General features: G+C 40.5%; 1 protein-coding gene across 1 annotated transcript in view; it reads left to right on the top strand.

The window, feature by feature from the left end:
* The first annotated feature begins 6,251 nt into the window (after positions 1-6,251).
* slc44a5b (solute carrier family 44 member 5b) overlaps positions 6,252-15,551 on the top strand; it is a 28,152-nt gene continuing 18,852 nt past the window's right edge. Inside the window, exon 1 of the mRNA XM_079157716.1 lies at positions 6,252-6,410. Within this exon, the coding sequence (XP_079013842.1) occupies positions 6,377-6,410 (34 nt within the window). The 5' untranslated portion in view covers positions 6,252-6,376. The remainder of the gene's footprint in view (positions 6,411-15,551) is intronic.

The following is a 15,551-nucleotide window of genomic DNA, read 5'->3' as shown; positions in this document are numbered from 1 at the left end:
ATCGGCGCGCGGCAGTGACAAAAAAGAAAAGAAACCGAAGCTCCACTACTCTTCTCCCATGCTCTCCCATACAGGGACGGCCTCACTCGACACTGCGCTCCTCATGGTCCTAAACAACTCGGGTTCCCAGCCCAACCCTCAGTCTCAGGGTTCACTGGGGGTTCATGAGATGGTAATTATACACTTAACACTTAACTGTTACTGTGCAACACGCAGTAATTATCCTGGTCAATGTCAAGAGTGGTTCTCGAATGTGTTTTCTCAGTGGCAATATTGCGTATTTGTATCTCTGTTTCTATACTTAATTATTCCTTTACAGCTTGGCACAATTAAATCAATCATTATTGTCAACACACTTTGTGAAATAGCTCATTTTCACTTGTTTGCTCAGAGTAAATGCATTTTTCATTGCTTTTATACAGCATTGCAGTTGTCAAATGGTCCAGTGATGCATTCAATCTCAAAATGTTTTTTGTGTGTGTGTGTGTGGGGGGGTTTAATCAATATGCTTATTGTGTAAGCCCTCACATCCTCAATCGAAGTGTGTTCAAACATCATAACGTACCACATGCTGTTGTATGAGTGCTTTGCCATCATTCAGTGGAGTTTCTCCCACTCTACTCCCCATTTCTCAATCCAGTTGAACATTTCTTTTCTACACGGAGATGACAGGTGTATAATCATCATCCTCGTGATCACACAGTGTGTCTGTGTGTTGGGGACAATGAATGCTGCCTATGGTTCCCCAGATATGAGGTAGATACAATGTTTAGCATTTTTCATTTTCCTATATTCCTACCATAGTTCCTAAATGACATCAATTTATTCCATTCAGATGAATGGAACCGATTGTACATACAATGTTCATACAGTGAAACCACGTGTACATTTTCAGTTTGAAAGATATATTTAATGCTAATCGTTATACGAAATTAAATACAGAAACACACCTGGACTCTCTCACATCGACACTATTTCTCAGATCTCTTGAGTTACACATGCATGGAAGGACATTTCACTTTGCTGGCAGTGATTCACTTTACTGATTATATTCATTTTAAATGTCAACACGAGTTAAGTGTTTTTAGTGAGTGACTTTTGTAGGTCAGGTGAAGTCTTGGTGTTCTGAGAAAGGTGACAGTGTTTCATAAAATATGTTCTTGAGATATTGAGGAAACATTTAATGTCGCTGCCTCATCTTGTTGTTTTGTCATTTTATTGCATCCCACTAAAGATTATATAGTTCTTCAAAGGGTGTTAATGATAATGCATCACCATTTTCTTTGTCATTCAAGATGATTTGGGGACATCCCATTTAAGGACAGGGAAGTATTTTACTCGTTTGTCACGGCAACCTGAGCAGCTAAAGCTCCTCGTGGGAGACAGACTTTGCTGGAGGCTGTAATCTGGTGAGGAGGAGCTGGGATATTGGGGAATGAGTCTTTTTATAGACGCCCTCTGAGCTCATTGTGTTCATTTTTTAATGTGTCTTTCATGTTCTAGTCATTCAAGACTCACTTTACAAACTGAAATGTATCTGTTGGCTTTGTGGGAATTAATAAGTAATCTATCCCAAAACCAACACGGAATATCGCAGCCAGACCAAATGCTGCAAGAAAAATCAGGGTAGCTACTGTGGGAACAGCACGTATTTTCCTTTTATGTTTTTGGCCCAGATTTACACAAGTTTAAACAAATGTCTTTTTGGACTAATTGGCTTCCTATTTGTTCAGGGATTTATATAGAATATAATGAGATACAAGATAACACAAAGCAATTGGAATAATGTATTATGATACCACACAATATTAAGCAAGGCAAACTCATTCCAAACAGGCTACAGTTATATAATATAATATAGTATATGTTATTATAATATTATATAATATATTTTATTATAACGATAAATGGATATTTTTTCAAAACAAAGCTTTTTGGATCTAAAAGCCTTTTAATTAAATGAACGTCGCTTTTTGGATGGGCTTTTCCCGGCTCACAGACGTGAGGGTAGCATCTAGTGTGCAGTAGCACAACATATCAACAATGCATCTAATTAAACCATAAAAGGAAATTCTTTGACAGGAAACAATGAATATGTGTCTCATGCAAAGTAAAAAAGTGCTTCAAAACAAGAGAATGCATCAGAAACAGAAATACAAACATAGAAACAAGGTCATTTGAAAGGGGGATAAAAAACCGAATGTTCATGTGGCTTCTAATAAAAGAGACCTAGATCTAGATCAAATGTTTTAGACCAACCTTCGTCTTTCATTCAGCCTCTGAATCAGTTAAAGGTTATCAACTCATCCAAGCTTCTGAGGACAACAGCTGAAATAGAACCTATTATGGAGCCAGCCCATTTGTTGGTTTGACAGCGATCAATACCATTTTTAATTCAGTCTTACTTACTCACTTGTGTGGGGTTGCTAAAATGGAGACCACACTGTCATTTCCTTAGGCTCTTGTTACAGTCGCTAAGTTTGTAGCTAAGAAAATGATGAAAATATCGGATGACTCACTGCGCTCTAATTAGATCTGTTAAGGGACACCTTCATATGAAACTACGATGTTTCCAAAACATATGCACTATGTAACATTCCCCATTTCTCTGTTTTCCATATGAGCATATCATTGGTAGACCAATTCTAATCACCAAATTATCTGCATCACTGAGGAGCAGCGCCTCATAATGAAAATCATCGCCGTGAATTCAGAGGATTGGGTGGCTTGCGGTCTGTGTATTTTGATTAAAGGTTGTCCCTGAGGTCTTGAACGCATCTCAAAACACACACGCATGAACAATGTCTGTGTAAAAAAAAACTAATTGGAATTAACTTGAAGGCGTCTGTCTGCTGGGCCACATTCAATACAAGTATGAAATGATCTGCATCGTTTGCACCTGTTTGCTGAGCCAAAAGCTGTTGTTTTTTACACATTATGGTGCCTCCAATTTCAAGAGTGGTTGCTTCCAGATGTCACTATATGAAACTAAGCGCAGGTACCAGTGGGTACAACATATGTTGTACTGAACCATGTCTGCACTGTATGTGTCGGAGGCTCGACTACAATGGAAGTTTGGTTCAGAAAATAAAGATATATACTAATAGTGACTTTTCTCTTCATCAGTTTAATGGAAAAATGTGCAAAATTATAAATTGTTTTCATCAGAATTGTCTTGTTGGCAGGGTAGAAATACCTCAAAATGAGCAATTCTGAAAATGTACTTTTAGTGGCTGATTAGTTTCTTATGTCAGAGTGATGTACAGTCATGTGACTGTCAACATCAGCAAAACAGCACTGGACCTGTTTCTATTAAACAGGCAATATTAACCTCTTGAACAGTACGCATCAATCCAACTGTAATACCAATACAAAACTCTAATGCACTTGCAGAAAACAAAGGTGGAGGCGGTGGTGTGGTGAACGTTATTGTATCCTTCAGTCCACACAAATACTGTGCACTTCAGCTGTGACACATCTTTTAAAAAAAGAGGGCAACAGAGGGGTAGAAACATGCTTTATTTCCTGCATTTTCAGGCCCAGGAGATAAAAAATTGTCATTCTCTTTGCAAATTGCCTCCGCTTACAGATGGATCATTGACTCATCGGCTGGCATCCCAACCAATCACAGGCGCAATTTCCTGTTACCCAATGTTCCTCAGAATTGTTGTGTTTAACCAATTGATTGGGGGATAAAAAAAGACCTCCGATCATTGAGTGTATCTCAGCTGCCCGTTTATGTGGTGATGCTACTGCTGCACAGCGTTACCGAATCGCTTCCTTTTAATGGTGGGACTTGGGGGGATTTCAATTTTTAGGAGTCAGCAGGGTTGATTGCTGCATGTTGCAGCAATTGTAAGCGCTGAAGGAAAAAGACAAAGAGTGATCGTGTTGAGAGCATCTCCTTCTGCCTCTAATCATACAAACTCACTCACTTTGCAAACTGCAAAAGGACAACTGCGGCACAGAAAGAAATTCTCTTGTGTTTCAGAAAGTGGAGAAAGGCTAAATACAGTTAGAACACAATGCACCTATGGAATGTGTCACTGTCCTTGTTCAGTCCTTGCAGGATTAGTGAACCTTCCTACTGCTGGCAATGAACAAAGGCTTTGCTCGACCTAGTGACATGTGATAGCGACATACTGTAGTTCAGCCCAATTCGGCTCAGACAAAGGTAGATAACACGGTCCCCAACACACACCAACACCATTCACTGACTTATGCTCTTTTGATTTTTGTATGTTTTATTATGGATTTCATTGATGTTTTATATTGCAGGTTATTTGTTTCTCTTTGTTACGATTACTGGTCTTATGTTACCTAAGAATGAATCAAATGTATTATTATTATTATTATTATTATTATTCACTTCCAAAAATGTGGGTATGCACACAACAGCAGGCAGTATGTTTCCAAATAAGGTCCAACTGGCTGTGGTATCATTCTATTTATAGCATCAAAGCCAACTGGATCAGATGTGATGAACAGAAGTTCAAAAATGACATCACAAATTCTGACAGAAACATACAGTGGGACTGATAAACAATCCTTTACATTTCTACATCTGCTGGCTATACCATCGTGCATTTCTCCATCCTTTTCTTTTTTATCATACAATGTTTCACAACCAGACACATTAGCGGATCTCTGGAGGATGCAAATCCCTAGGCCATAAAAGGTTTAAAACCACTGTCCTAAGACAAATGTCTCTTCATTTGTTGTATTGCATTTGGCAATAATGTGATCCTGATTCTCTCTGTGTGCTCCTGGCACTGATTCCGCCACATCAACATATGATCGGTCCCGGAGAAGTCAATCCCTTCTTAATGCCTGGCCTTTGGCTACCTGAGCTCCCATTACTTTTATCCACAGTGCACTGAGAGAGATGTCACTTTTCAGATGTCAGTGTGTAATACAAATTACCTGTCCCATTTGTAATCTAATCTTACATTAAAATGCATGAAATATTTAACGTTTTAGATATGATGTCATTAAAAAGGGATAATGCTTGGCGATGTGCAATTATTATCCAGGGAACATCCAGGTTGAGTCCCTTTGGCTGCAGCTGTCAGATAGAAACATTCTTCTTACTTGGTCTTACTTTGTTGATACTATATGAAAATTGAACCCTGCAGCTCTTGGATCCCCCGGTTATTGTGAATCATTTTCAGTCTCTGCTGCCCCATCCTGGCCTTAGTCACTACTCTCAAAACCCATAACCAAGGTGTGTCTGTGTGTGAATACTAATATGGAAAGTACATATTGAAGTATTGTAGCCTACTTCACTTAATTCAGTATTATTTAGTGTGTTTCTGTTTTCTGTGACTCAATACTTTAACTCCATTTCAAATAGGAAATACATTTTTTTCCTCCACTACATTTATGTACATTTATTTTGCAGAGCAAATATTTACATAACTCATAAACTGTGATGTAGTCTACTGTTTAAATTACCCAACAATGGACAAACTGTTTGAATGAGTAAGTGTGAGCCACCTGGATCACGCAAAAATAATGAAACACTGCTTACTGGTGACACATACAATAATAATGGATTTAGAGGGCCCATATGTATGTGTGCAATATTGTATTTACCTGTCCATAAAGGACCTGAACCACACACACAGGTGGGCATGTAATGTGCTTGATTGACGAGTTGAGTTGAGTTTTGTTGCATCTGTTTAGGTGGGAGAAGTTACACCTTTATCATTGTTATAAGTTAATATAAGAACAAGTGGAAACTATTTTGTGCAACATATAAGAGAGATAAAACATGCATTAATGTCACTGTTAAAAATATAGGGGGAGGCAGAGAGACAGCAATATTCGCAATGCCACAGAAAGCCCAGCTGAGGACAGTGTTTCTCCACCAAACGCCTCATCGTGAAGCTATATATGTCTGCCTCCTAAAAATACTGCCTGCAATATTGGCTGTATTATTAATCATCCAAAAGCCTCCTGGAATTCACCGCTCTTATTGCAGTCACAGACCGTTTTACCAAGCCCTCCGTTGTCTAGCATCGTTGTAAGTCCAACTCATGTTCACGTCAGCGGACAAACTGCACAAAAACGATGTGCTTTAAAATCACACCCAAAACAAAGGGGAAACGAAAATTCAGCAGCAGCAGCAGCCACGGTGCACGTCCCCTTTAAGACCGTTTTGGAATAATTAATGACGTCGCGCTGTAAACACGACTGACGCTCAGCTGCGTGGCCGAAAGCATCCTCCAAGAAGCTCGAGACCTCTCCAGGTTTCCTCCTGTGTTTATTTCTCGACGGGACCGCGCGAAAGCCACTACAATAACTGCGGTTCACCTCGACTCTCATATGCGGTCTCCAAAACCAAGACGACGTCGCATTTGTCCTACTAAGTGCCATGGCTAGAAAGACGGACGTCCCCTCTTACTATGGTGAGTCGGTTCGTCTTTGTTGTAAACGCCAACATATTTTTTTTCCCTCTGTACTGTGAATAACGATATAACAACATGATACAAACGGTACGTTATTTAGCCTGAGTGATGTTTTTAACCCATTGCTGTGATTTACAGGGACGTTAGCTAGCTTACATTGTCAGTTGTTAACTATTTAGGGGGCTATTTAACGGTTAACCGTTGACATCCAATACGCAGTCGACGTTAACGGTTTTAAACGGCTATTAACGTTCGAATAAGTAGCCTAACGTGTTTTGTGTGTGTGTCTTGAATCTGCTTCTTTGGCGATAGTTTAACGTTACCTGGTTAACTCCGGTGATATAACGTTAAGGTGTATGCCTTTGTGTTGTTTACCTTGTGAATAAAGTCGTCTCAATAATAAGTCGTATCACTTTCCTCCGCCACTTGTCATCACTTCATCTTTGTTGTAAACGCAGATATATTTTATAACGTTATTGGGTGACGGTTATGACAACATGAAGATAAAACGTTATCTCCATAAACGATTGATCTGCCGATATGTCACCAGATTTATCGTTTTGTCAGGTTATTATTTTAACTGTCAGAATGTAACGTTAGTGGAAAATGCCCATCACTATTTCCCAAAGACGATGCCATCAGATGTCATTGTTTTTTTTGAATAGGACAAAGAAAAGCAGCTAAGCTAACGTTTATCCTCACGCTGAGAAACTGGGTTTTGGGTATTTTAGCTTGACAGACTTCCAACGATTAAATTAATATGACATCAAATACGCATTATCGGTATAATGACGTTTTAAACGATTATTTGGAAAAGAGTAGCGTAGTAGTCGCGAGGAATATCCGTATCCTCTTGTTACCGGAAAGAATTCAATACAGACAAAAAAGTCGATACGTTTTTTTTTTGACAATCGATTTAATAGAGTTAATCGTTAAAACCTCTTGCTATAGTTTACAGGAACGTTTGCTAACATAGCTCACATTTAGTCAGTTGGCTATTTAACGGTTGACGTCAAATACGTAACTATAACTATACTATATCATATATATATATATATAATAACTATAAACATCACCAGTGGAAGTGATATGTTTTTTTTGTAAACTGTTGTGTCGCCTAAGTTTCCTGAGTAGGTCAGTCTAATGGCCTTTTCAGAGTGTTTATTATTTTTCCCCTACACATGCTCAAGATGATTTTTGCCTTGTTATTTTACATCTAAAAAAATGTGCAGTATACTGTTAACAACAATAAGTATTCTCCTCCACCTCTTCTCGCCACCATTATACAATGTTGTAACAAACGTGGTTCAGGTAGTTCTGTTAGTGATGAAGATTCAAAGCAATGTCCTCTGTGAATGGTAATGACAACAAAGGATTTGTAGTCTCCAGGATATATGTAATACATGAGCAGATCTTCTGTCCATTAGCCGGCCTTAGTAATCATGTTGTTTATCAAAGCAAACATAATCCTTTATCACCACCAGATGCCACACAGTGGCTTCCCTCTGAGACAAAGAATCACTTCCACTGGTGATGTTTACCACACTGTTGGCTTTCTGAGGTTTGATACTAGTATTACATCTTCCACAGATGAAAATAATTGTTCTCTATATTTAGTAATCTTTGAAAAATAAATATGTTGTGCTTCTTTCAGAATGATATTCATGTTGTCAGTGTACCGCTGCTCTCAGGCTACTACAGTGTGAAACTAACTAGCTATTGAAACCCAGACTAAGCGATCCACCACACTGACAGGACAATTAATGTCTCCTTTCAATGAGAAATGTCTTTGCATATATGGCTGTTGTCAAAGAGTGATTTTAATCATGTCTACACTCGTCTATTTTCTCAGATTCATCCTAAAGCAAAGGTAGACCAAAAACATGATCAGCTACTCTGTCCACCCCCAATTATAGCACAGAACTTTATATGATAATTAACTTTTTCATGTCATGCTATAATCATTGTCTACAGAGCCTTCCACATCATTGTCAGTTAGATACAGATATCATCCAACTCCAAGTTTTATGTAATACTTACAACCAAAATGTCTGTCAGGGAGGCTTGGTCTTTAGATAGAGTAGCAATATAGAGTAGGTCTGCTCCTGACTGTGTCTCCCACATGCTGACCCCGAATGTCCCTCAGCCCTCATGACCACAGCACTCTGCCAATCACTACTGCAACCTGTCATCTGTGGTAGAGTCTCACTGCTCTCGGCAGACATGCAGCTCACCACCGGGGCCTTCAAACCCTATCACCATAAACTTGACACTAGAGATTATGTGTAGTGTAAAGTAAACATCTTAGCGCAGGTTTGGAGTGTGACTCTGTATCATTATTATTATTATGCACATTACTTAGATGCAGGGTGTGCATCATTACAGAGGATAATATAATACATACACCTGCATTATCTTCTCTTGTGTCAACTCGAGTGCTACTCTCCAGAGAATTACATCGAATACACTGAGACAGTTTAATTAAGGAACATAATTTTGCCTAACAGCATCCACTGACCTAGCTAGCGGAGCTTTGGCTGGAGTTATGGGGCCTCACTGTGTTTAGGTCAGCGGCTTTATGTTATTGGCTCCCTGGTGCTTTCGTTCCATCAGCTATAGCTCGGCAAAAGAGCAATTCAGAAAAATGTTGGGCTCACCGCTGAGCATAGAACGAAAAGACACATTTTACATCAGCATACTCTACGTAGTGTTGACAAATTCGATTGGAAACTAGTGTGCATAGTAACGAAAACATTTTTTTGCGATTGCTGGTAAAATGTACCCATGGTTTCTAGCTTTGTGTGGTGGTTTACTCCTTTTATTCCCAAAGGAAGTGGATGATTCTAGTTTATTATTTCCAGTTCAGCTGGTTGGATAGATCTTGTCCAACTTGTCAAACTGTGTGTCAGTTGATTCTGATGTCCGTTCCGCAGAATCAAAGAAAAAGGCTTTTCTTTCTAGACTTGCCACATTGCAGTGACACTCAGACACCCGTTCCTTTATGAACAGTAGCCACAAGGTGTGTTTTGTAGAAGAATTGGGTTTTTCTCAACAAGAAAACCTCCTACTCTCTTAAAAGTGATGAGTGTTTTTCTAAGAAATGAGGAAACCACTAACTGAAGCAGACGTTATGATGACATCAACATTGAGTTATCACCTTGCCCTAACATATTATATTGTTGGATTTTTCCTTTTAATGAACATAATTACATGCCCTCATAAAAAGCAGCGAAAAGCAAGTGAGCACTAATGAGTTGAGCTGTGTGTTTAAGCAGCTGCTTAAAAACATAACTACCTGCCATCCCATCATTCACGTTCAGCCGTTTGAGCCAGATTGAAGTGCTAGTATATTATATAACGTTTCTAAATATGCAGCAAGTGTTCAGTGGGTTTATTCTGTCCTGCTGAACTGTTCAGTCAGTCATAAAAGAAGGAAATAGCTCATAATCATTCTGCGACAGGCTTGTAAGTAACAATTTAGATAGGAGTTCCATTCACCACAGAAAGTGTTGATTCGGGCACACTGTTAATTAACAAATTTCTCGCATGGGCAGCTTCCCTAAACGCTGCATTTTCATACAGAGTCAATGACGGAAAGCTGAGCGCCCTGGTTTAAAATCAAACATTCACAGCCTCTTCCTATGAAAGTGCAGTCAGAGAAGGTTGCGGCTCAAATGGCCCATTTTGCGCCCGGGACTAAGTACCATCTTGGGCTTCTTAAGTGTCACTGTCCTCTGCAAACACTCTGACTCCATAGTGCTCCTACACGTTTTATTGGTCTTCATGGCATATCTGCTCGTTATTTTTAACAAGGTTATATTCTACTGCTACTAATTGCATGTGTCTTTTCTCAATAGATTGCAAAGTCAGTGCCTGAAAGTATATATTATTCACACTATTGATAGGGTGAGTCAGTAAATAATTGTCAGATTCACTTCGGCACAGCACTGGATGGGGATTTGTTCAAGTCCGTGAAAATGGGACATTTTAAGCTGTGAAGTGACTTTCTAGGCGACAGCAAGGAGACTTTTAAATTTCCCATTTGCAGTACAAATACAGTCAGTGTTTGTTTATGACTAGGAGGCTAAGTGACATTGGCAGTGATTTATGAAACACAAGCTAAAGATTAACCGGAAAACGAGTGAGAGATAAAGCTACCTTCATGCTAGACACGTAGGTGTTGAGTCTCGGGTGCACAGGGGGACTCAAAATTACTTTTGATAGGTTTAATCTGCTAAATGATGCAGCTAGCGTGATCAAAACAAATGCATAGTTATCGTAAGAACAAAAGAGACCTGATGTTCTGATGTTGCAAACATGCTTTTTTCTTTGCACAGGTGAGGGTCTTGCATTGCACCCTACAGGTTTGCTTAGATTAACCCAGTATTTAGTGTTGTTGACGCTAATCTGAGTTTAATGTGAGCTGACTGCTGAAAAGCAGAGGGTTCAGAGGAACACAGACAGTGAAGTGATGTTAAAGGCACTGTTGGTAATCATCATCAAAAAACAGTATTCATATTTTTATTGAAATTGTCATTACATCCTGACTGATTAATCAATTATTCAAATGCTTATACCAGGTATATGTGGCTGTTGCAGGACTGTAATAAACCCGTCCAATCATTTCATTCAGCAAGACGGGCTACCTATCTACCTGCCTGCGCGTATTCTGCCCGTGTGCTCACTGCTTGTCACATACTAACAATAGCCATGTTTGTTGTTTTTGTTCGTTATGATCATTTTGGGGGAGTGGCTTTAGATGGAGGCCTGACCTGGCTGTCAGTGGGGCCGACTTGGTCACTTTCTTGCTAGATTTAGCAACATTTGGAGCTATTGTTGATCGGTACTTTCATTAGAAAAGAGTTGGCAACACTGGGCTAGGTTTTTAAGTTGGATGATTTGAAAAAAATCCAGCGCAGTCTAGTTTCTCAAGATAACCAACCCTGCCTTTAATATTGATCAAATGAAGACATTGGCCCTACTTCTACCTCAAGGAGAAATCTATATTGTATAACTAGTTGCATAAAGTCATTAAATTACATAAGTGCATTCATATTTCCTGCAAATAATCCAGATTCAGACTCTGTGATGTGCTGTGACACATACAGTATATGCACTTATATAAAGCCACATCATTGACAGTCGGTGAGAGATTCTCTTTGTGGACTTCAATTTAATTTATGTGAAGTGTATCTTACACATGATGACCTTCAGCTTTCTGCTAGTTGTTGTGCCCAAAGTGGACACAGTTGAATAAAATATGCAATTGAAAACAGTGTTGTGGAAATATGCTCATTCTCCATGAAATGTGCAATTGCAAAGTTTCATTACTCCTACCATTACGTATCTTGGCCCAGATGCATCTTGCCTAACATAAAACATAAATGTTTAATGTGCAACGGGAAATGAGGATTTTTCTGTGTTAACATACACGGCAAAACAATCCTCATGGTAATTAGTCGTTTAGATCAGTGAGGAGTCCTGGAAATCTTGTTTTCCTAAATCACAGAAGTAGATCTGGCTACAGGGTGAGATCTTTTACAGTAATCTGTTTTAAGTGCAGATTAATTTGAACATACTTTTGTGAGAAGCGAGCTGCCTCATCTTGTCCTGGTTTTTCACGATCTCAACACTATTAGCTAAGGAAGTTGTATACAAGAGACAAGTCTTGAATACTGAGTATGAGAGAGGATGTGGGCATTTGCAGTGGTGTGCAGATGGCATATTTGGTTATCAAGATGAGGCACATCCTCTTATGTTTAAGTCTTTATGAATCCAGGCCAAAGCCGGTTGAGCCCGTCACTGATCTACAGTAGCTGGAGCGAGCCTGGTTTCACAGGAACACTGGGCTGCCACTGAAATGCCTGGAGGCTCCCACAGAAGTAACCAAGGTCACAAAGCCCCAGCCACAATATACTGCCACTTCTCCGCTCAGAGCGGCAGGCTAGCTGTCAGCGGCTGACACACTCGGATGCTAACTCCTCTCTTGGGGGTCGAATCCCAGCCCGGATCCCACTATCCTCTGCTTCTGTGTCTTAGCTTGCCTCTGAACATGTGCACCGTAAACACTATTCATGCACAGATAGCAGTTAACCCAGTGGGCTACCAAAACCAGATATGCCAAGTACTCCTTGAGCATCTGCTAATAGTTCCCAGCAGAGTCCCAGGGGACTGCTGAGTCAAATCTAAACCAGAGATCTGGATGTTGTTGTCTTGTTTCAATAAGGAGACAAGCACTTGAAAGGTTGTACTGTTGTCCAGTGGCGGGGGGGAAATAAGAGCCTGGCAGGGAAGATGTTTTTGGATACAGAAGGGCACTGGAAGAGAGTGGTGGTGCTACATGGAGAGTGTTTGTGTGTATTATCTCTCTACATTTCTACCATTATGAAAATGGGGGAGCCATCTGGAGCTTTTTAACTGCTTTGATTATTTCGGCTCAGTTTTGTGTGGGAGACTTCCTTGATCATAATGCGGCTCCCAAAAGTCAATGTGTGTAGTTTCTCTTAGTGTAGTGTAGTTGGGGTTAGTTGGATGTGAGAGAAACCTGAACACTGCTAAATTAGAAATACAAACTACAGTAAAAGCCCAAAGCCACGTCACTGATGTTGCTTTCCTCTCTGGATTGGCAGAAGCCAGTGCTTTCATCAATTATGAATGAACATACTGTATACAGCGTTCAGGCTTACAGGGTGTGCCTGCCCTGCTGAGCAACATCATTATGAAGAATTTTTAACATTTCTATTTTTACTTTTTTTGTTTTTGTTTATTTGTAGCTGGATCTAAGCCCAGTGTCGCTTTAACAGGAGTGCGAACTCACAGCACTCCACTCTCTCCAGGTCTTAGAAATGTTTGTTAATCAGCAGAGTGACGACAACAAAAAAAAAGTCCCCTCTGACCCAGCCCATGTAGAGCACCTGCGGTGTTCGAGCTGTTTGCCTGACCACGGTATGAAAGAGGCCTGTGTTGGACAGTGGGGCCTAGGCACACTGGTGCCTGTGTCTGCCCGTGTTCATGTGTCTGTGGACTGGACGAGTTTACACAGACGAGCTGGGAAACGCTGGGAAGGGGGGGTCGTGGAAACGGGCTGGAGAAAGTAAAGAAAGTTTTACCGCGAAGGGTGTGATTACAGCACTGTACTGTGCTGTTAACATTCCTACCATTTTATATTTGACAATTACGTGCTTTCAATTTTTTACTTGGATTTTAAGATTTCTATATGTGCCCTATAGGCTGCAGGTTTGTTCTCGCATTATCAGATCTCACAGTATCTGCAGTGATGTTTGCCACACAAAGTATAAATTATGTGACTCGGTAGGTAATCCCCGAGCAGTCTACTAACCTTATGATAAAGTGAGCTGCAGGAGATAAGTCTGCAGTTTAGCGATGAACTGCTTCTGTGACTTTCCGTTGAAGCTTTATCTCTCCAGGCTGGGTTGTTATTTTCTTCCTGCACAGGCACTCAGAAGTTGATTCTCAGCAGTCAATCCAGCACATACTTTAGAATCCGTCTGGCAGGAGGCACGGACTTCAAATTGAGGCGTTCTCACACAAAGCTTTTATTAAACCTCTGTTGGAAGAAAGCATTTTTTGACAAAATGCGTGTGTCACAGACTTATTTTACGCTGCTAGGGTCCTCCCCACTGTAAACTGATCTATAGACCTTGTTGCTATGGCAGACTTACTACAAATGGAATTTCAGAGCGAAGATTAGTGCCAACGCCTTTTGTCTGATCCTGATGTGTAATTCCTCACCCAGTCCAGCCTCATTGCCACAGGGCCTCTGATTACCACCATAACTGTTTTGTTATGAGTCAATCTTTCGGTCACAGCAGGTCACGTGTCATTATTCAACACTCTGTCAATAGAGGAGAACTAGCCGTTAGTGGAGCTAACAGTGACTCCGGCCGTCCCGGTGCAGCATGCCTGCCAGGCTTTTTCCGAATGTTGTTGACCACAGAGCCCTCTCTCAGCCTGACTACAGCCAGCAACACATCCAGTGCACCGCCCTAGTCTCCCTGCACCGGCACACTGCAGTGCGGTCTAAACAGCCGGCACCTAATGCAGAGCCTGCTTGTATCCGGGCATCACTGGTGGTTCTCACCACTCTCTCTCAACCCTTCATTCAAATCTGTGTTGTGGGACAACAGCCTGGTGTAAGGCGTCAAGCTGATGTAGCTAATTTTATCTGTGCTGAATCAGCACAATCTCTATCACCTGAATGTTATTGTGTTAGAGTGAAGGGGGTATGTAGTCCTCCAGAATGTTTTAGTATGCTGTACACTATACTACAATATGTTGTTACTGTCGGGGGAGTATGCAACAATCGCATGTTAGTTTTTGAGTTCCCTCCGTCAAACTGTATTGACAGGATTACATATATTGGACATTGGCGCGGGGACCATGCTGCTTGCAAATGTATTCTGCTTGCTCCACAACTCCAAAACAGTCGGCTGATCAAGAAAGCACACATGACTCTGGAACAAGCTCTGCTCCCTGACAGTCACTGCACCACAATCTGTCCTCTCACCCCTGCTCTCCTTGATCTCGGTGTGATTCAACTTGCACTCACCATATGGACTTACTTGTTTGTGTCAACAATGTCTGCCGCATTGTGGAGACCTTATGTTTTGATTATTCACACAACCAAGGAGGATCAATGAAATGATTTTTTTAACACCCATTTAAATTCAGCTTACGTTGGGCCCCGTCTAATACCCAGCTATGAATCTCGTTCACCCCCAGCAGCTGCATCTCTAATTAGCTCTGATGTGAGTTAATGTGATGCAACCTGCTGCTGGCCGTGTGGGTGTAGCAACAACCACTGGGATACAAAACAATTGGAGGAAACTTCCGGCACAACACAGTGGAATAGCTTACTCTGTCAGTACATCATGCACAGATGCTGATAGGGTTGTAAGAGTATTTGATTTTCACGGTAGTAGTATAACATTAGTATAACAGTATTTCTCTCTTGTTGTTGTTGTTTTTTTTCATTACGGTAGGTAAACAAATACAAGTTCAAGTGAAATTGGTACTATGAAGCTGTTTTTAGTTTAAACGGTTAAATTGAATACAAGTTGGGATGTTTGACCATGGTTCTTGACATTTGACACACTTTAATTGCCCTGTGGTAGTTGGTTT

The sequence above is a fragment of the Pholis gunnellus genome (assembly GCF_910591455.1).
Source record: "Pholis gunnellus genome assembly, chromosome: 4".
Taxonomy (NCBI): Eukaryota; Metazoa; Chordata; class Actinopteri; order Perciformes; family Pholidae; genus Pholis; species Pholis gunnellus.
This window is presented reverse-complemented; position numbering and strand designations above follow the sequence as displayed.